Source organism: Notolepis coatsorum (assembly GCF_963971535.1).
Source record: "Notolepis coatsorum genome assembly, chromosome: 6".
Lineage (NCBI taxonomy): Eukaryota > Metazoa > Chordata > Actinopteri > Aulopiformes > Paralepididae > Notolepis > Notolepis coatsorum.
In genome coordinates this window covers 146038066-146054423 of record NC_140170.1, presented here as the reverse complement: position 1 = coordinate 146054423, position 16358 = coordinate 146038066, and the positions used below count along the sequence as shown (strand labels likewise).

Sequence of the window (16358 nt, the reverse complement as noted above, 5' to 3'; positions counted from 1 at the left end):
ATCATGGCACAGGTTGTGAGTAATACACACAAGTATACAAACTGGCCCCTGTAAATGTCCTAACCCAACCCCCTCCAATGTACAGTAAATGACCAAGTATGGTTTTGTCAATATTCCAATGTACAGTCTTGCTTGTACAGTTGTACAGTGTCCCCCACCCACCCCTCCTACCCAACCCCCCACCCCACCCACCCAACCACCTCCAATGTACAGTCCTCCCCCCACCCACCCAACCCCACCCCACCTACCCAACCCCCTCCAATGTACAGTTTCTACGTCAAATGTATATACTCTCTTTTCTGGACTCTTTTTGTATCACAAACAGTACTGTATTTGCAAATCTGGTATGTCATAAATGTATAGATGTAGCAGTACTGTCTATCTGTATGTCGTGTGTGTCATATATGTTTGAAAATGGGGGACCCTGATGTAAACAAGACGAAAGTCTTTCTCTGGTCTGCATCCCCTTAACAATTGTATGTATTGAGCTGTACTGTACCCATTCAGCAATCTGTTAATAAAGTTTTCAATCAATCAATCAATCAAACCTTATGCGCCTAGCTGGTGCCAGATCAGCACTCCTACATGATATGACAGCATGAACAATCATGAATCAGTTACATAACTTCTAAACATAAGTTCCTATATAGGTCAGGATGTTGACATGTTAGGCCCCTATTTCAAACAATAATGTTGTCATTTTACAACATGTTCTTATATACAATTTGTAAAAGACCTTTAAAGGTATTCAAAGGAGAGAGTGCTGAATCTAAGGTAATGGTATTTTGCAGCTCGTTCCACACCCAAGGGTGCATTAAAGGAGAGAGTCATTTTACCAAGCTCTGAGCACACCCTGGGGACATTTAAAATAACCAGATTAGTAGATCTAGTGCTATAGTTGCTGGTATAATAAGATAAAAATGATGGAGATATAAGTGTGTAGTTTAACAATGTCTTGACAATAAATAGCAACGTGTATTATATATATAATAGCAATGTGTATTTTTCTCCTCTGGTATAGAGAGGACCATCCTAAAGATTCATTTAAAGTGCAATGGTGATATATGCATGTAATGCAGTATGATATGATGAGTCCAGTTTTTTAAGTAGGAATGAAGCTGAATGCATGTAAATCATAACACACCATAATCTAACACAGATATGAGCTTTGCACAATTTTCTTTCCGGCTTCAAATGGAAAGCACTTTCTTTTTAAATTGCATCTGACACAGCCACATTTTTTTTTAAATCTGATAACCCACTTTGAAAATCTACATCTCAATTCATTCAACAATTTGAGGATAAGAGTCAACAATAAAGCCAGAAGTAAAGGCACTGCAAATGGGCCATTAATCAGCATTAGACATTTTAGCACAATGAGAGAATGAAGGACTATTCTGAACACAGGTTTCACTCTCCCCAACTACGTACATTATAGACAAGTTATGGAATTCTAGACTAAATCACATCAACATCTTCTCAGGCGGGGTGCCTGAGACAAAGACATAATCATATCAAATGAAGGTCCCTGACCTATTATGTGTCAATTTGGGGGTCCAAATTGACACATAAAAGGTTTGAGAACCAATGAATTGTCTTCCCAAAAAATGCCTGACTTGCTTTTGCATTGAGTCAGATGAGGATGTTTCAGTATCTGAGGAAGACAGTGGTGTTTCGACTAGCCTCGTACTGTACATGGTAGCAGCGGAGAGATGTCCATTTCAAGTCATTATGAATGGGTACAGTATATGGTGTGAAGGAGGAGGTGCATACTATCCAAACAAAGCATTGCACCAAAATCTATAGTGAACTAAAGATCATAGCAATTAATCCATCTTGGAAAATCAACTAACCATATTATTGGTGAAATGGTCCTTCAAGCTTTATGCAAACTGTATTTATCACGCATATTAATGTATGCGTGCTGATCTGGGACCAGATTAGCTCATAAGTATGATCATGCAACCATGTGCCATGATCCGACATCAGGCAACTCCTATTCTTGGAAGTTTGATATAGATATTGGCCAATGAGCGGAAATATGGGGAAATGAAACGTCAAATGGACGTCTAAATGGACTCAATAGCTTATAAAGGCGCTCCCATAGTCCAGCAGACTGTACACAGAGCAGACTCCGTGGACCTCCGCGGGGTCTGCTCTGTGTACAGTCTGCTGGACTATGGGAGCGCCTTAACAGCGGGGTTCGCGCCCCCTTGCATAAACCGTATGATACGAGTCCAAACAACTTATCATCCATTTTTTATTTATTTTCTCAGAAATACAAACAATTCAAACATCTCTCTGAAGCACTGATTCTTTGCTCTAAGAGTCCGGTGTGTCCATATAAAAAGAATGATATCTGTATATCTTACAGGGAATGTGTATATAAAGGAAGCCATGTCTCATGTATATCCATGAACATGAATTTACAAAAAAGACTGTTAAGAGTGAAATGTAACACATTGTTCACACAAATAAGTGTAAGAATTTACTAAATATACAACATATTTGATAAAAAAAATTATAAAGGGGGGGAAACAGCTTTAGAGTATTTACAAACATGTTAGACACTGTTTTCACTGAATAATAATAATAATAATAATAATAATAATAATAATAATAATAATAATAATAATAATAATAATAATAATAATAATAATAATAATAACAATGGCAATATTCATTATGCTATTCTCATAATTATTAGAAATCAACCAAATATAAATATGGCCTTGCCCTTGATTAGGTGTGTCGGGAGAACAAGGACGAAGCAACAGAGAATGTATGTAAATCATATAGTGGCACTGGTTGAATGACACTTCTGTTCTTTTCCCCCCATTAGTCTGCAACAGGATCGTTCAGGTGACACAGTGCTCCATCATCTCCATGGGTGTTTGTGTACTGAGACAGCACGGGAAACAGGCTCTAAGGCGCATCCGGAGCTCCTTGTTGAAGATGAAACTAATAACTGGATTAGCCCCCGCCTGGACAAACGTCATCCACACCGCTGCGGTCAGGTACACCTGTGGAATGGTGCCTCCTCTGACGAATACCCGGAGGTAGCACGCGATGATATAAGGGGCCCAGAGAACAAGGAATGACAGTGTGATCATGTAATACATTTTCCCGATACGCTTTTCCATCTTAAATTCGTCCAGAACGAGTAGCCGCCTGTTCACATGATGCGAGGCTTGCCTGATGCCCACCAACGTGGGTGGCGTGGGACCGCGTCCAAACCCTGCTATCCAGTTGGCGGCTGCTTGCCCGGTCGCACCTGGGCCGTGGAAAGTCCAGTTTTGGCTTATTGCTGGGACCAGCTGAGCCGGTCTCATCTTTCGATGGTCGTAAACGAAACAAAGCATCTTTATGTAAACAATGTGTGTTGTGCCCACTATGACAGCCAGCATCAGCATGAAGCCTAAGGTGTCGTTTGATTTCACATAGCGGTGTTCGAAAATGCACTGCTCCTCCTGACGGATGAATTTGTAGGTGCCGACGTCGAACACCGGGGGGGAAGCCATCGCGATAGAGAGGGTCCAAACCATGCAGATAACCGCCACGGATGTCCATAAAGTCATCCGTTTGGAGTAGAATCTGTGGTGCGCGATCGCCATGTATCGTGTGACACTGACGCAGAAGAGCAGGAACGCTACGTGGAAACAGAACAGGACCGACATGAACGCGATGATCTTGCAGATCAAGACGCCGTACGGCCACATGGAGCCGTTGTTGATGGACATCATGACGAAGGGGAAGCAGACGGCGGACCGCATCGCGTCCGCGCCGCAGAGATCCACGAGGAAGTAATAGGGCGCCTTGTGCAGGGAGCTGTCCTTCAGCACCAGCAGGGACAGCGCCACGTTCCCCGCCAGGCTGACGCAGGTGATGAGACCGAGCGACACCAGCTTCACCGCAGAGACGCTGATGGAGGCATCGTCCTGAAGCGAAGGGTTGCTCTCCTCCCCAAACTCGCTCGTGTTTGCCATCATATGCAAGTTGCAACCAAGCTATTGTCAGAGCAGTGCTGATTGTATATTCCCACATCAAGTGGACATTGAAGTAGCCGATCGATGGTGGTGGTTGATGAGAATCGACAAAGAAATCAACATGATGGCATTCGGTTGCGTATTTTTAGGCTACATCGGCGTTAATAAGGATAATTCATTATTCCACTTGAAACGATCGTTCAGAGTTGGTTCGGATCCATCGAATATGGGGCGATAAAATCGTCGTTTTACATTTATTTTCTTCTTATCCTTATCCTTCATCTCACACGTGTCCGTTTCGAATATGAAAAACATCCCCGTCTGTAGATCCATTCTCTTTTGATTGAAAGCGGACAGTTTTAACCATCTTGAAAGAATCCGCTCAGTAGACAGGCATTTCAAACATATCTCAAGACAAAACATATCTCAATTTCCACTGATGGCGGAGGTTCTTGTTCGTCTTGAGGAAGCGAGTAGCCAGCCCGAGACTAAACCACTGTCGCCTGCTCCGTCAAAGGTTGGTCGGATAGATGGCGCATTAATACATCCAGACATCATATCATACCCACGAACTAGCCTATGACTGCTGCTGCTTGTCGTTTACAAAAATAACACAATTTAGGGGTGTTTTGCCAAGACGGGTGAGAGCTTTAGAGCAGATTAATCTGAGAACGTCCGGCCTGGAATCGCTCAATAATTGGTCCGTGTCTCGTGCAATCGCGCAAGTCTGTCTCCGTGCATTGGGGGGGGATGCAAATGTTAGTTTCAATTCCTTTTCCCATCATGTGTTATTACAGGCTGACTGGTTCAGCATTAAAGGTACAGGGTCGTTTACCTCGTGGGCCTATAGCCTGTGCACTTTCACTATCGTTGCCTATCAAGTGCAGTGGCCGGTATATCGTATAGATGATTTACTTGATTTACAAGTTGTAAATATTTATGTTTTGAGCAACCGTGGCTAAGGTTTATTTATGACATTGGGCTATGTGACTGATGATTTCTGGCATTGCTTGCCTATAAAATGTATGCCTGCCTTTGCCACTGATTAAAGGTGACATAAATAATCGGGTTTGGGCTGTTACTGTAATAGGACAATGTTCATAGTATATGTCTGACACAGAAACAATGCAGAGTAGACGTGGTGCTTCATGGGAACCACCTGTGCGTCAGTCAAAGGCATAGTGGTGGTTCAAAGGCAAAGAGACTAGTTTAGAGAATAATATGGCCTGGTGCTTCACATATGATATGACACACCCCTTGTTGACATTTTGGACCTATGACATTCTTGGAATTAAGAGTTAATACAGTAGCCCTCTGCATGGCCAGACCTTCTACTGAACTATGGCCCTCAGGTTCACTAAGTCATGCACCATAAGACATAACAAACAAAACACAGAGCACATATTCAAGTGATTGATTGATTGATTGATTGAAAAGTTTATTAACAGATTGCAGAATGGGTACAGTACAGTACAGCTCAATACATACAATTGTTAAGGGGATGCAGACCAGAGAAAGACTTTCGTCTTGTTTACATCAGGGTCCCCCATTTTCAATTCATCATAACATATATGACATACATGACATACAGATAGACAGTACTGCTACATCTATACATTTATGACATATCAGATTTGCAAATACAGTACTGTTTGTGATACAAAAGTGTCCAGAAAAGGAGTGTATATACATTTGGCGTAGAAACTGTACATTGGAGGAGGTTGGATGGGTGGGGTGGGGTTGGGTGGGTTGGGTGAGGGCTGTACATTGGAGGTGGGGGGGGGGGGGGGGGTTGGGTAGGGGACACACACACATTTTACACTGTACATTGGAATACTGACAAAGCCTTACTTGGTCATTTACTGTACAACTAGGTTAGGACATTTGTAGGGGCCAGTTTCGAATTGCAGTCTCACGTAGGTGTTTTTTGAGAGTGTTTTTGAAAGTGGGTAGTGATTCACATTCCTTTACAGCTTTAGGTAGGGCGTTCCACATTGATGTGGCATAATTGCGAAACGTGTTTAGTCCCTTGTTTGAGCCGAATCTGGGTTTTACATGATTTGTGGAGCTCCCTCTGGTGTTGTGATCGTGGTATTCACTGACCTTTGGGAAGTATTTTGACATGTACATGGGTACCTTGGTCGCGTAGTGTATCTTGTAGACCAGGCCCATTGCAAGTTGCTGTACTCTGTCGTCTACTCTAAGCCATCCTAGGTTGTCAAAGTGGGCAAGGGTGAGGTGGGTTCTAGGAGTCAGGTCAAGTAGTAGTCTGACTAGCTTGTTTTGAGATGTTTGTAATTTGTTTTTTAGTGCCTTTGAGGTGCTTTGGTACCATGAGGTGCAAGCATAGTCGTAGTACCCTTGAATGAGTGCTCCTGCTAGAGTCTTCAGGGTATTCTTGTTTACCAGAGAGGAGATCCGGTACAAGAATCGCGTTCGTTGGTTGACTTTTTTTTATTACATTGGATGCCATTTTGTCACAGGAAAGATTAGCCTCTAGGATGGAACCCAGGTAGGTAATTTCATCTTTCCTTGTGATAATATTGTCACCCACTGTAACCGAGAAGCCGTCGGTCTTGCTGAGTTTGTTATTTGAACCGAAGAGAATGGACTCTGTTTTGCCCATGTGTAATGATAGTTTGTTGTCGGCGAGCCATATGCAGATTTTGCCTAGTTCCGAGCTGAGGGCTTTTTCAACCTGTAACTTGTTCTTGTCAGAGACCAGCAGGGCTGAGTCGTCCGCAAACAGGAACAGGATTGCTTCAAACTAAAGATCTGTTATTGGTGGAAACATGAACAAGTCATCTCAAGGTGAGAGGTAGTACGAGGTTGGGTGCTTAACATTGGTGGGGCAAATAGCAGAGACAGAGGTTTGGCTCCTAGGGGAAAAAACTGTGGCCAGCAAGAGATGCTGGTCGCAGCTAAAATGGTGTCCATTTCCACGCAGTCTTGTGTGTTCCTAGCACACATGGACTTTTCCGGCAGAGTAAAGTCCATATCATGCACAAGGCAATTTCAGGACAAGCTTTTCCAGGGGTGGAAATTCGAATTTCCGTGCTCATGATGACTCAGATAGCTGGTATTTTTCAGTGTCTCCTTGAATGTAGATGGTTAGACTGGTTTATTCTCTTTCAAAACAAAAAATCACCCTAAAATGTGAAATTGGTGGTGTTATAATGAATACATTCAGAATTATATCTGAAGATTTGCTTGTCTGCTTATATAAGAGATCGGTTGCATCCGTCTGTGAGTGTGTGTGTGTGTGTGTGTGTGTGTGTGTGTGTGTGTGTGTGTGTGTGTGTGTGTGTGTGTGTGTGTGTGTGTGTGTGTGTGTGTGTGTGAGAGAGAGAGTGTGTGTGTGTATGTGTGTATGTGTGTGTGTGTTTGTGCGCAGCATATCTCGCCCACTAAAAGGCAGAGGTGGATGAGACATTGCACATAGGCTGACAGCAGGCCAGGGACGGCATTTCTGGAATATTTAGCAAATCGGTCAACAACAAGTATTTTATTTGAATGAATTTCCATTATTGTTTATTAAAACGGTATATTCAGTATGAAGTTACACATTTTGAACACAAGAGGGCAATACTACACAGGTTCGCTGATCAGAGCCTCAGAGAATCAGCTCGCTGGCCCCCATTTACAACATGGAAATGCCATAGTGAACCTATAGGGAGGTGTAGTGGTTACATCATTGCCGTTTTTCCGTGTTCCACCCTCTGTCCATTGATTGATTGATTGAATTGATTGATTGATTGATTGATTGATTGATTGATTGATTGATTGATTGATTGAAAACTTTATTAACAGATTGCAGAATGGGTACAATACAGTACAGCTCAATACACACAATTGTTAAGGGGATGCAGACCAGAGAAAGACTTTCGTCTTGTTTACATCAGGGTCCCCCATTTTCAATTCATCAGGGTATGCAATGTATTTCCCCATTGCCCATTTCTAAATCGTCTCGTTTAAAACAAATAAAGCATTAACATTTGCATGGTGTACCTTTCTGTGCGTATTCATCCACAATCTATAGCTCAACATGAAAATATTCGCAATTAATCATAAAAAAAAAATAGCAGAATTTTATTTCAACCGAAAAGGCTTAAACAATAATGTTAGTGATAGAGGATTATGCTGGATTATGTCGTGGACCAGATGGACATCAGATGGACCAGATGGCGATCAAACAATTGGAATATTCTTTTTGGAATAAACCTGACCACAGGTAAGGACTATCTGACATCAATTTCAGCGTCAGCGCCCTTTCATGCATTCATGATGAAACTGTAATACCTATTATATACATTTGATTTGGAAATAGTAGCGTGTCCAGGGACGAAACGCCAATGCTTTTAGTAGAATTCACGTTGCGCCCTATAGGGAACGAAAGTGTGACAAAATGGTCATAGAAAAACCGCAAGGCATTGTGGATTTACGGGTGAGAAGTATGAATGAATGAATGAACGCAGTGGGAAATAAGTCTTCACGCTTTTCTTTTTACAGTTGTCCCGAGGTAACGTTACGTTAAAATGGTGCGGGACTGCTGTGTTGTGGACTGCCACAATCGGTCTTATGACAAGCATAGGAAACGGATTGCTAATGGCCTTAGATTTTTCTCCTTTCCAACTTGGAAAAAAAGCCAGGGACCTCGGATCTCTGTCATAACAAAGAAGCGTCGAATGGCGTGGGTATCGGCTGTAAGACGACCGAACATCACCTTCAACACAATTTCCAAAAACATGGTGGTATGTTCATGGCATTTTCACTCCGGTAAGTTGTAGAAGAAAAAAGAAAGCTATGTTAACACATGGGTTAACGTTACCCCTTGGTCCGCATACATGAGTAGATAGGAATGCTAGCACCAGCCAGCTAATTTAGCACAACTAACATGATGGAATCAGGCTACTCTCACGATGGAAGCAGGCTACTCTCATGATGGAAGCAGGCTACTCTCATGATGGAAGCAGGCTACTCTCATGATGGAAGCAGGCTACTCTCTCATGATGGAAGCAGGCTACTCTCATGATGGAAGCAGGCTACTCTCATGATGGAAGCAGGCTACTCTCTCATGATGGAAGCAGGCTACTCTCATGATGGAAGCAGGCTACTCTCTCATGATGGAAGCAGGCTACTCGCATGATGGAAGCAGGCTACTCTCATGATGGAAGCAGGCTACTCTCATGATGGAAGCAGGCTACTCTCTCATGATGGAAGCAGGCTACTCTCATGCTGGAAGCAGGCTACTCTCTCATGATGGAAGCAGGCTACTCTCTCATGATGGAAGCAGGCTACTCTCTCATGATGGAAGCAGGCTACTCTCATGATGGAAGCAGGCTACTCTCTCATGATGTAAGCAGGCTACTCTCTCATGATGGAAGCAGGCTACTCTCATGATGGAAGCAGGCTACTCTCATGATGGAAGCAGGCTACTCTATCATGATGGAAGCAGGCTACTCTCTCATGATGTAAGCAGGCTACTCTCTCATGATGGAAGCAGGCTACTCTCTCATGATGGAAGCAGGCTACTCTTATGATGGAAGCAGGCTACTCTCATGATGGAAGCAGGCTACTCTCATGATGGAAGCAGGCTACTCTCATGATGGAAGCAGGCTACTCTCATGATGGAAGCAGGCTACTCTCATGATGGAAGCAGGCTACTCTCATGATGGAAGCAGGCTACTCTCATGATGGAAGCAGGCTACTCTCATGATGGAAGCAGGCTACTCTCATGATGGAAGCAGGCTACTCTCATGATGGAAGCAGGCTACTCTCTCATGATGGAAGCAGGCTACTCTCTCATGATGGAAGCAGGCTACTTGTCAGACTGCTGGCCAGTGATGGATGATGCTTCCATCATGAGAGTAGCCTGCTTCCATCATGCTGTCTTTGTAATGTCTGTTCTGTTGTGCTTTTAGTTTTGGCCCAAGAAAAGTAGCTGATGTTCTGCCAGCTAATGGGGCTCATAATACAATCCCAAGTCCTGCATAGCTATATAACTAATCAAAGAAATTGTGTGTTTTTCAGGGAAACCAGCATATGAAATGTATGAAACCCACCCAGACTGGGCACCTTCTGTAGACCTCGGGCACACAGAGGTCAAAGCAACACACACTGAGCGCTTTACCCGGAGAACGAAGAGACAGCTACACCGGTATGTCATAAATGTCTAGATGTTACAGTACTGTCTATCTGTATGTCATATATGTTATGATGAATTGAAAATGGGGGACCCTGATGTAAACAAGACGAAAGTCTTTCTCTGGTCTGCATCCCCTTAACAATTGTGTATTGAGCCGTACTGTATTGTACCCATTCTGCAATCTGGTAATAAAATGTTCAATCAATCTGCTCCTCCCAGACCAGAGATGGATGAAGCTGCAGCTCCACAGAGGTCAGAGGTGCATGAAGCTACACCATCAGTTGAAGCTGCACAGATGTCAGAGGTGGATGAAGCTCCCCCACAGGACCACATAGGAGAACACGAGGAATGCAGTGGGTGTAACCGTATGCGTGGTGAAATGAAGTCCATGCGTGATGAAATGAACTGCTTGTTCGAGGAGAACATGACACTGAGGAAAGAGCTGTCCCAGGGGAAGATGAGTGTGGAGTCCTTGAAAGATGATGATGTGAAGGTCAGATTCTACACTGGCCTTCCATATTGGACCTGGCTGCAGGCTTTGCACACATTAGTTATTCCATGCCTGACAAAGGCAGGCCGAAAACTGTCTCCTTTCCAGATGATTCTCCTAACTCTGATGCGGCTGAGGCTGAATCTGCCGCAACAGCACCTTGCACTCTTCTCTCTTCTGTGTAAGCCGAACAACAGTGGCCACCGTGTTTAGAGAGACCTTATGTGTACTACATCATCACCTCTCAGAGTTTGTACACTGGCCAAGTAGACATTGCCTCCAATTAACCATGCCACATCAGTTTGTAGAGGCTTTTGGCAATCGTGTTGCGGTTATTCTGGACTGCTTTGAAATTGGCACTGAGAGACCATCAAATCTGAAAGCGCAGGCACAGACATATTCCCACTACAAGCAAAAGCACACTGTTAAGTGCCTGATTGGCATTACACCACAGGGGTCTATCTATTTCATGTCCAAAGGGTGGGGAGGGCGTGTAAGCATCAGTTTCAAGTTTCAAGTTTCTTTAATAGTTGTCATACAGAAGTACAGAATACTTTTATACAAAATGCTTCTTACTGTTACAGGTCACAGTGTTCAGTATAGACATATGTACAATGTTCGATGCAGAATAGAAGTAACTGGGTTACCATACAATATACAATATACTATGCAATGTACTAATATACAATACTATATAGTGCAAAGCAGAAATGGGATGAGGTACAATTTAGGTACAATTTACAGTAAGGTGTACGAGTTGTAGTGCAAATCCTTTACCAATAAATATAAAGTGTAAAGTCTGTTTAGGTGATCTAAAGTGTGGAGAGTGGGTGCTGCAGTGTGTTGTTTGTTTAAGTGAGTGTGTGCGTGTGGGTGTGTGTGCTGTGTGCATTTGATGGTTGTTGCATAGTGTTTATTGTTCGTTGAGCAGCCTGATGGCCTGGGGATAGAAGCTTCTTCTGAGTCTTTCTGTGCTCGCCTTAAGACTCCGGTATCGCTTGCCTGACCGCAGCAGTTCAAAGAGGCAGTTGTTCGGGTGGCTGGAGTCCTTGATGATTCTCTTCGCCTTACCCCTGCACCGCTTGTTGTAAATGTTCTGGAGGGTGGGAAGCCCCCCTCCAATTGTGCGTTCGGCTGAACGTGTCACTCTTTGTAGTCTGCTATGGTCTTGTGCAGTCCTATTCCCAAACCAGGAGGTGATGTTGCCAGTCAGGATGCTCTCTATTGTACATGAGTAGAAGTTCTTAAGGATCTTCTGACTGACTTGGAACTTCCTTAGGCGCCTGAGGAAGTAGAGGCGTTGTCGTGCCTTCTTCACAACACTGTCAATGTGTGTGGTCCATGTCAAGTCCTCGGATATGTGGGCTCCGAGGTACTTGAAACTGTTCACTCTCTCGACCGGTGCCCCGTCGATGCTGAGGGGGCTGTAGTCCTTGACCCCCGACCTCCTGAAGTCCACAATCATCTCTTTTGTTTTGCTGACGTTCAGGGAGAGGCAGTTCTCCTGACACCACTGTGACAGATTCTCTACCTCTTCCAGGTAGGCCCTCTCGTCGTTGGCAGAGATCAGGCCCACCACTACTGTGTCATCAGCAAATTTGATGATTGTGTTGTTGTTCCGCTGTGCCACGCAGTCATGTGTGTACAGGGAGTAGAGGAGGGGGCTCAGAACACAGCCCTGGGGGGCCCCTATGTTGAGCGTGATGGATGAGGAGGTGCAGTTGACTGCTCTTACCACCTGGGGTCTGCCCGTCAGGAGGTCCAAGACCCACTGACCGAGAACAGTGGTCTCCTCAATAAACTGTTGCCTGGAGACTTGGTTTTAGCAGACCGTGGATTTGACATTGGGGACCATGTTTCATTTCATGTGTGCAGCGGTGAAAATCCCTGGATTCACAAGAGGACGTGCCCAGATGGATCCAAAATCTGTAGAAGATACACGGCAAATAGCTCACCTCAGGGTCCATGTTGAAAGAGTGATCGGTTTGGTACGCAATAAGTATCGCATGCTACATCATACCATACCAGTGCAACTGCTGGTTCCATTTGAAGGCGAGGACTTTTCTTTCATTGACAAGATTGTGACTGTGTGCTGTGCCTTAACAAATATGTGCCACAGTGTTGTTATGAAACCACCAGACCATGCGTTACCAGATAGTGAGGGAGAGATGGAGTGAGGGAGAGACGGAGTGAGGTACTGAGGGTAATACATCTGTTACGCTAAAGCTAAAATGGAAAATCAAGGCCTCTTAGTTTTACTCATTATGTTTTGATGTGGATTATTCAGTTTGTCATGTTTTCAACATTATTTGAACAATGTTATGTCTGTTCTGTAAATACTAGGGCTGTCAAAAGTGAATGCTTTAACTTGAGATAAATTTAAATTATTTAAAGCATTAAAATAAATTAATCTAGATGGATATCTAGAGTCAATGTTGCTGGTTTTGTTGAACATTTGTATTTCACAGGAGAGACACTGTATTCAAAGAAAGCTATTAAAATTGCCTTTGAATCTAAATATACTTTCTTTGTGTTGATTTTACATTAATTCCATGATTTTACTCCAGCGGCTCCGCCCCTTCCTCGATGAGTTACCTTGATGAGCGCGCTCCTTTCCAAAAAGTTGAACTAGTTTCAACTTTATGAGCTGGGAGCGCTCTGACCAAAAACGTTGCCGCCGAGAGCTCATAAAATGCGAGGTGCGGCTCTGGGAAGAGGAGCGCGCCTGTCGCTTCTCCAGCATAGAAATGAATGACAGAAAGGAGCTGACAACTCATAAAACGTCCCTGGTGGACACAAGCCCTTAGTCCCACACACGTGAGGTGGTACCACACAATTTTGCAGTTCTCACCATCACAGGCCAGTGGCCACCATGTCATCTTGTTCTTCAGGCCCGCCGCACACACACCAGCTGTCTTTTGTGGCAGACTGCTGTACCTCTGCTAAAAGCTTACGCTTAGGCTTAGCAGCAGGTGGATTTGGCCGTACAGGTGGATCTTTGGAGACTCCTCGGGTGTAGTGACAAGCTACAAGCTCAGGCAGTGCGACTTTATAAAAGCAATCCACTTTGCCACTTGAATGGAGGATAACCCATGGCTTGAGTGGAGCTTCTCTTAGCCGCTGAGAGTGCAAAACCTAAGACATAAATATAATTGAAATTAGTATAGAATAAATGAAAACAACACTTTAACAGCTAATCACCACCACAGGCTCAAATCAAAAAGTGCAAAAACAGTGCCACTGAAGGGACAATGTACAATGCATTGTATATAGCTATGAGCTCATTTTCATCTGCAGTCCATGTACACGAATTGATGTAGAATTGGTACAGTACAGTACAGCTCAATACACACACTTGTTAACACTTTGAATGCCACGAGGTGGCGCCAGAGGTAGCGCTTCAATGCCACCATCGGCGCCAATGTTACGCTTAATATCGCCTAATCTATGTTTTAAATTATGGCTATGTGTCTAATCTGCCCGTCGCTTATCAAAGAATCCTTTTCCAGTCAGTGCTGTCAAGGCAGATTGGTTTTTTATCGCTTCATTTCCGTTTGAGAGCATTTAGAAAAGCACCGGTTTTGAGGTAAAAAAAACAGTTCATTCTGGACCATTCTATGATAATCGTCTTTTACTGGAATATTCCAGAACGTTGATATTCGTCTGCCTATTTATGAATCGTTTTCAAATAAAGGCTAGATGATCAATATTATACGTGCACGCAAGCACATTCGAGCTGCGCACGGATAATCGCCGTGTTCATTTCCTCTTGGACTTTTACAGTGAAACCGAAAGAGCCCATTTCACAAAACAGCCTATATCTTCATCAAAATTAGTCTGATTATCCTAACACTGATAACATAGATTCCTTACCTGACATCAGATGGTATCCAACTGGTATATTCCAATTCCTGATCACCATTCGAAAAAATCGATAAGTGTATGGATCCAACGTGATACAGTAGTACACATGATTCCGCGGGGCTGAGAGGCTCCAGAATGAACTGTGGTAACCCCGGCTGGATCAGTGGACTGGAAAATGTGGAGTACCGGATTTTTTTCCCCATCCATTTTCATTGAGTCCATTCCAAAATCCCTTATGTCATCTGGGAGACGATAGGAGGCGCTTTTTTCCACATATGATCGCCGGCGGCGCTCGGGTATACTCGGGTAGGCTCGCGTGATGCAATATGATTTCAGATCGCTAAAAAAAAAGAAAAGAAAATTCCGAGAAATCTCGTGAGTGGCTTTCAACATAACTATCGGAAACCCGAGATATCTCGTGTGTGGCAGTGAAAGTGTTAAGGAGATGCAGACCAGAGAAAGACTTTCGTCTTGTTTACATCAGGGTCCCCCATTTTCGACAGCCTCAAGTGACTTCCATGGGCACGGCACTAGAGGGAGCTATAGATCTAGTCTGTTTCATTATCAATAAAGATCTCCGTCTATCTACATCTAAATTATAAACTAATCTAATCATGACACTTAAGACATACATGACATACAACATGAACATAAACAAGATATGGCTTGTGTAAGACAATCTGTAGTGTGTGTGTGTGTGTGTCTGTGATGGTGACATACATACCTCTGAGATGACAACAGTTTTCTGGTTGTTGACTTGTTGTTTGTGCTCGTAAGGATCAAACCCACCGATTGTTTTCATTTTCGCCAAGTAGCGCACCTTCGGAACAGGGTCCAGCTAGTCTCTGTAGCGAATCGGTAACTTGCTCTTTGCCCGATCCATTTTTTAAATCACCATGAACTGGACTTGAACTTGAAATTGAACGTCCCCCCCAAAATGGCGAGTACTACCCATGGTGCAGTACGCAATTACGTGGTCTTTCGGTCCCTATAGCCGGCTGCATCCGGCTTCGACATGGACGGTCGCATTTCAAACAGCTCCCGGCAAAACAAACGCTACAGATCGACAAGGTATTTTGCGCATTTTTTACTTTCCCTCCTGTGGATTATGGACTTGTACATTAACTCACCACTGAATCAACTCCAGACAGAAGTGGAAAGTAAAGAATGCGCAAATAAACAGTCCCATTGTGACTTTTACTTGCTGAAAGGCTCGGAGCATAACACCAAGCGATTGGAATAGCAGCAGTTCACAGAGTTTTAACATCGAACCCGGACCGCAAGAAACTACCCCCGACAGGCAAGTTTGATAGAAAATCAATGTTTCTATTATACTTGCTCCTGTCGGGTGACATTCACCAAAACCCGGGACCGGTTTTAACACGCCGACAGGCGAAGAATCAGCGGCTCCTCACACAGACACCGACGACGGCCGTCGACAACGTCAACGCAGCCAGCGGTTGCACCAGCCGACCAGCAAGCGGCGACATCCCCATACCGAAGCCACTGCAGATGAGCAGACGAGAGGCCGAGACGAGAGGGAGAGAACCGGAGCTCGCAACATTGGAGCCCAAATCGGCGTGGGACGTTGACATATACACCAAGGACTCGCCTGCTAGCTTACCCAGCCTAGCCAGGACATGGATACAAGGCTGTATCACCCCCCCCACCCTCCGCCACCCGGACCACCAGACGCATCTGTAATCAACAACCAGCCCCCCCCCCCCCCCCCCCCCATCGCAGACTTTCACACCGACGATGAATACAGACGCTAGCAGAGGACCCAGGACAGGACAAATGATCACCCCCTCCCCACCTTCCCACTCACGGACCAAACATCAACAAAGCCCCCCCTCCCCCCACCGCAGGACCG

General features: G+C 44.2%; 1 protein-coding gene across 1 annotated transcript; it reads right to left on the bottom strand.

The window, feature by feature from the left end:
- Positions 1–2858: 2858 nt before the first annotated feature.
- gpr27 (G protein-coupled receptor 27) lies at positions 2859–3986 on the bottom strand (the record flags this gene model as incomplete). Its single annotated transcript, XM_084315766.1, has 1 exon — positions 2859–3986. One exon carries the CDS (start codon positions 3984–3986, stop codon positions 2859–2861), a length of 1128 nt encoding a protein of 375 aa, XP_084171892.1.
- Positions 3987–16358: the final 12372 nt, after the last annotated feature.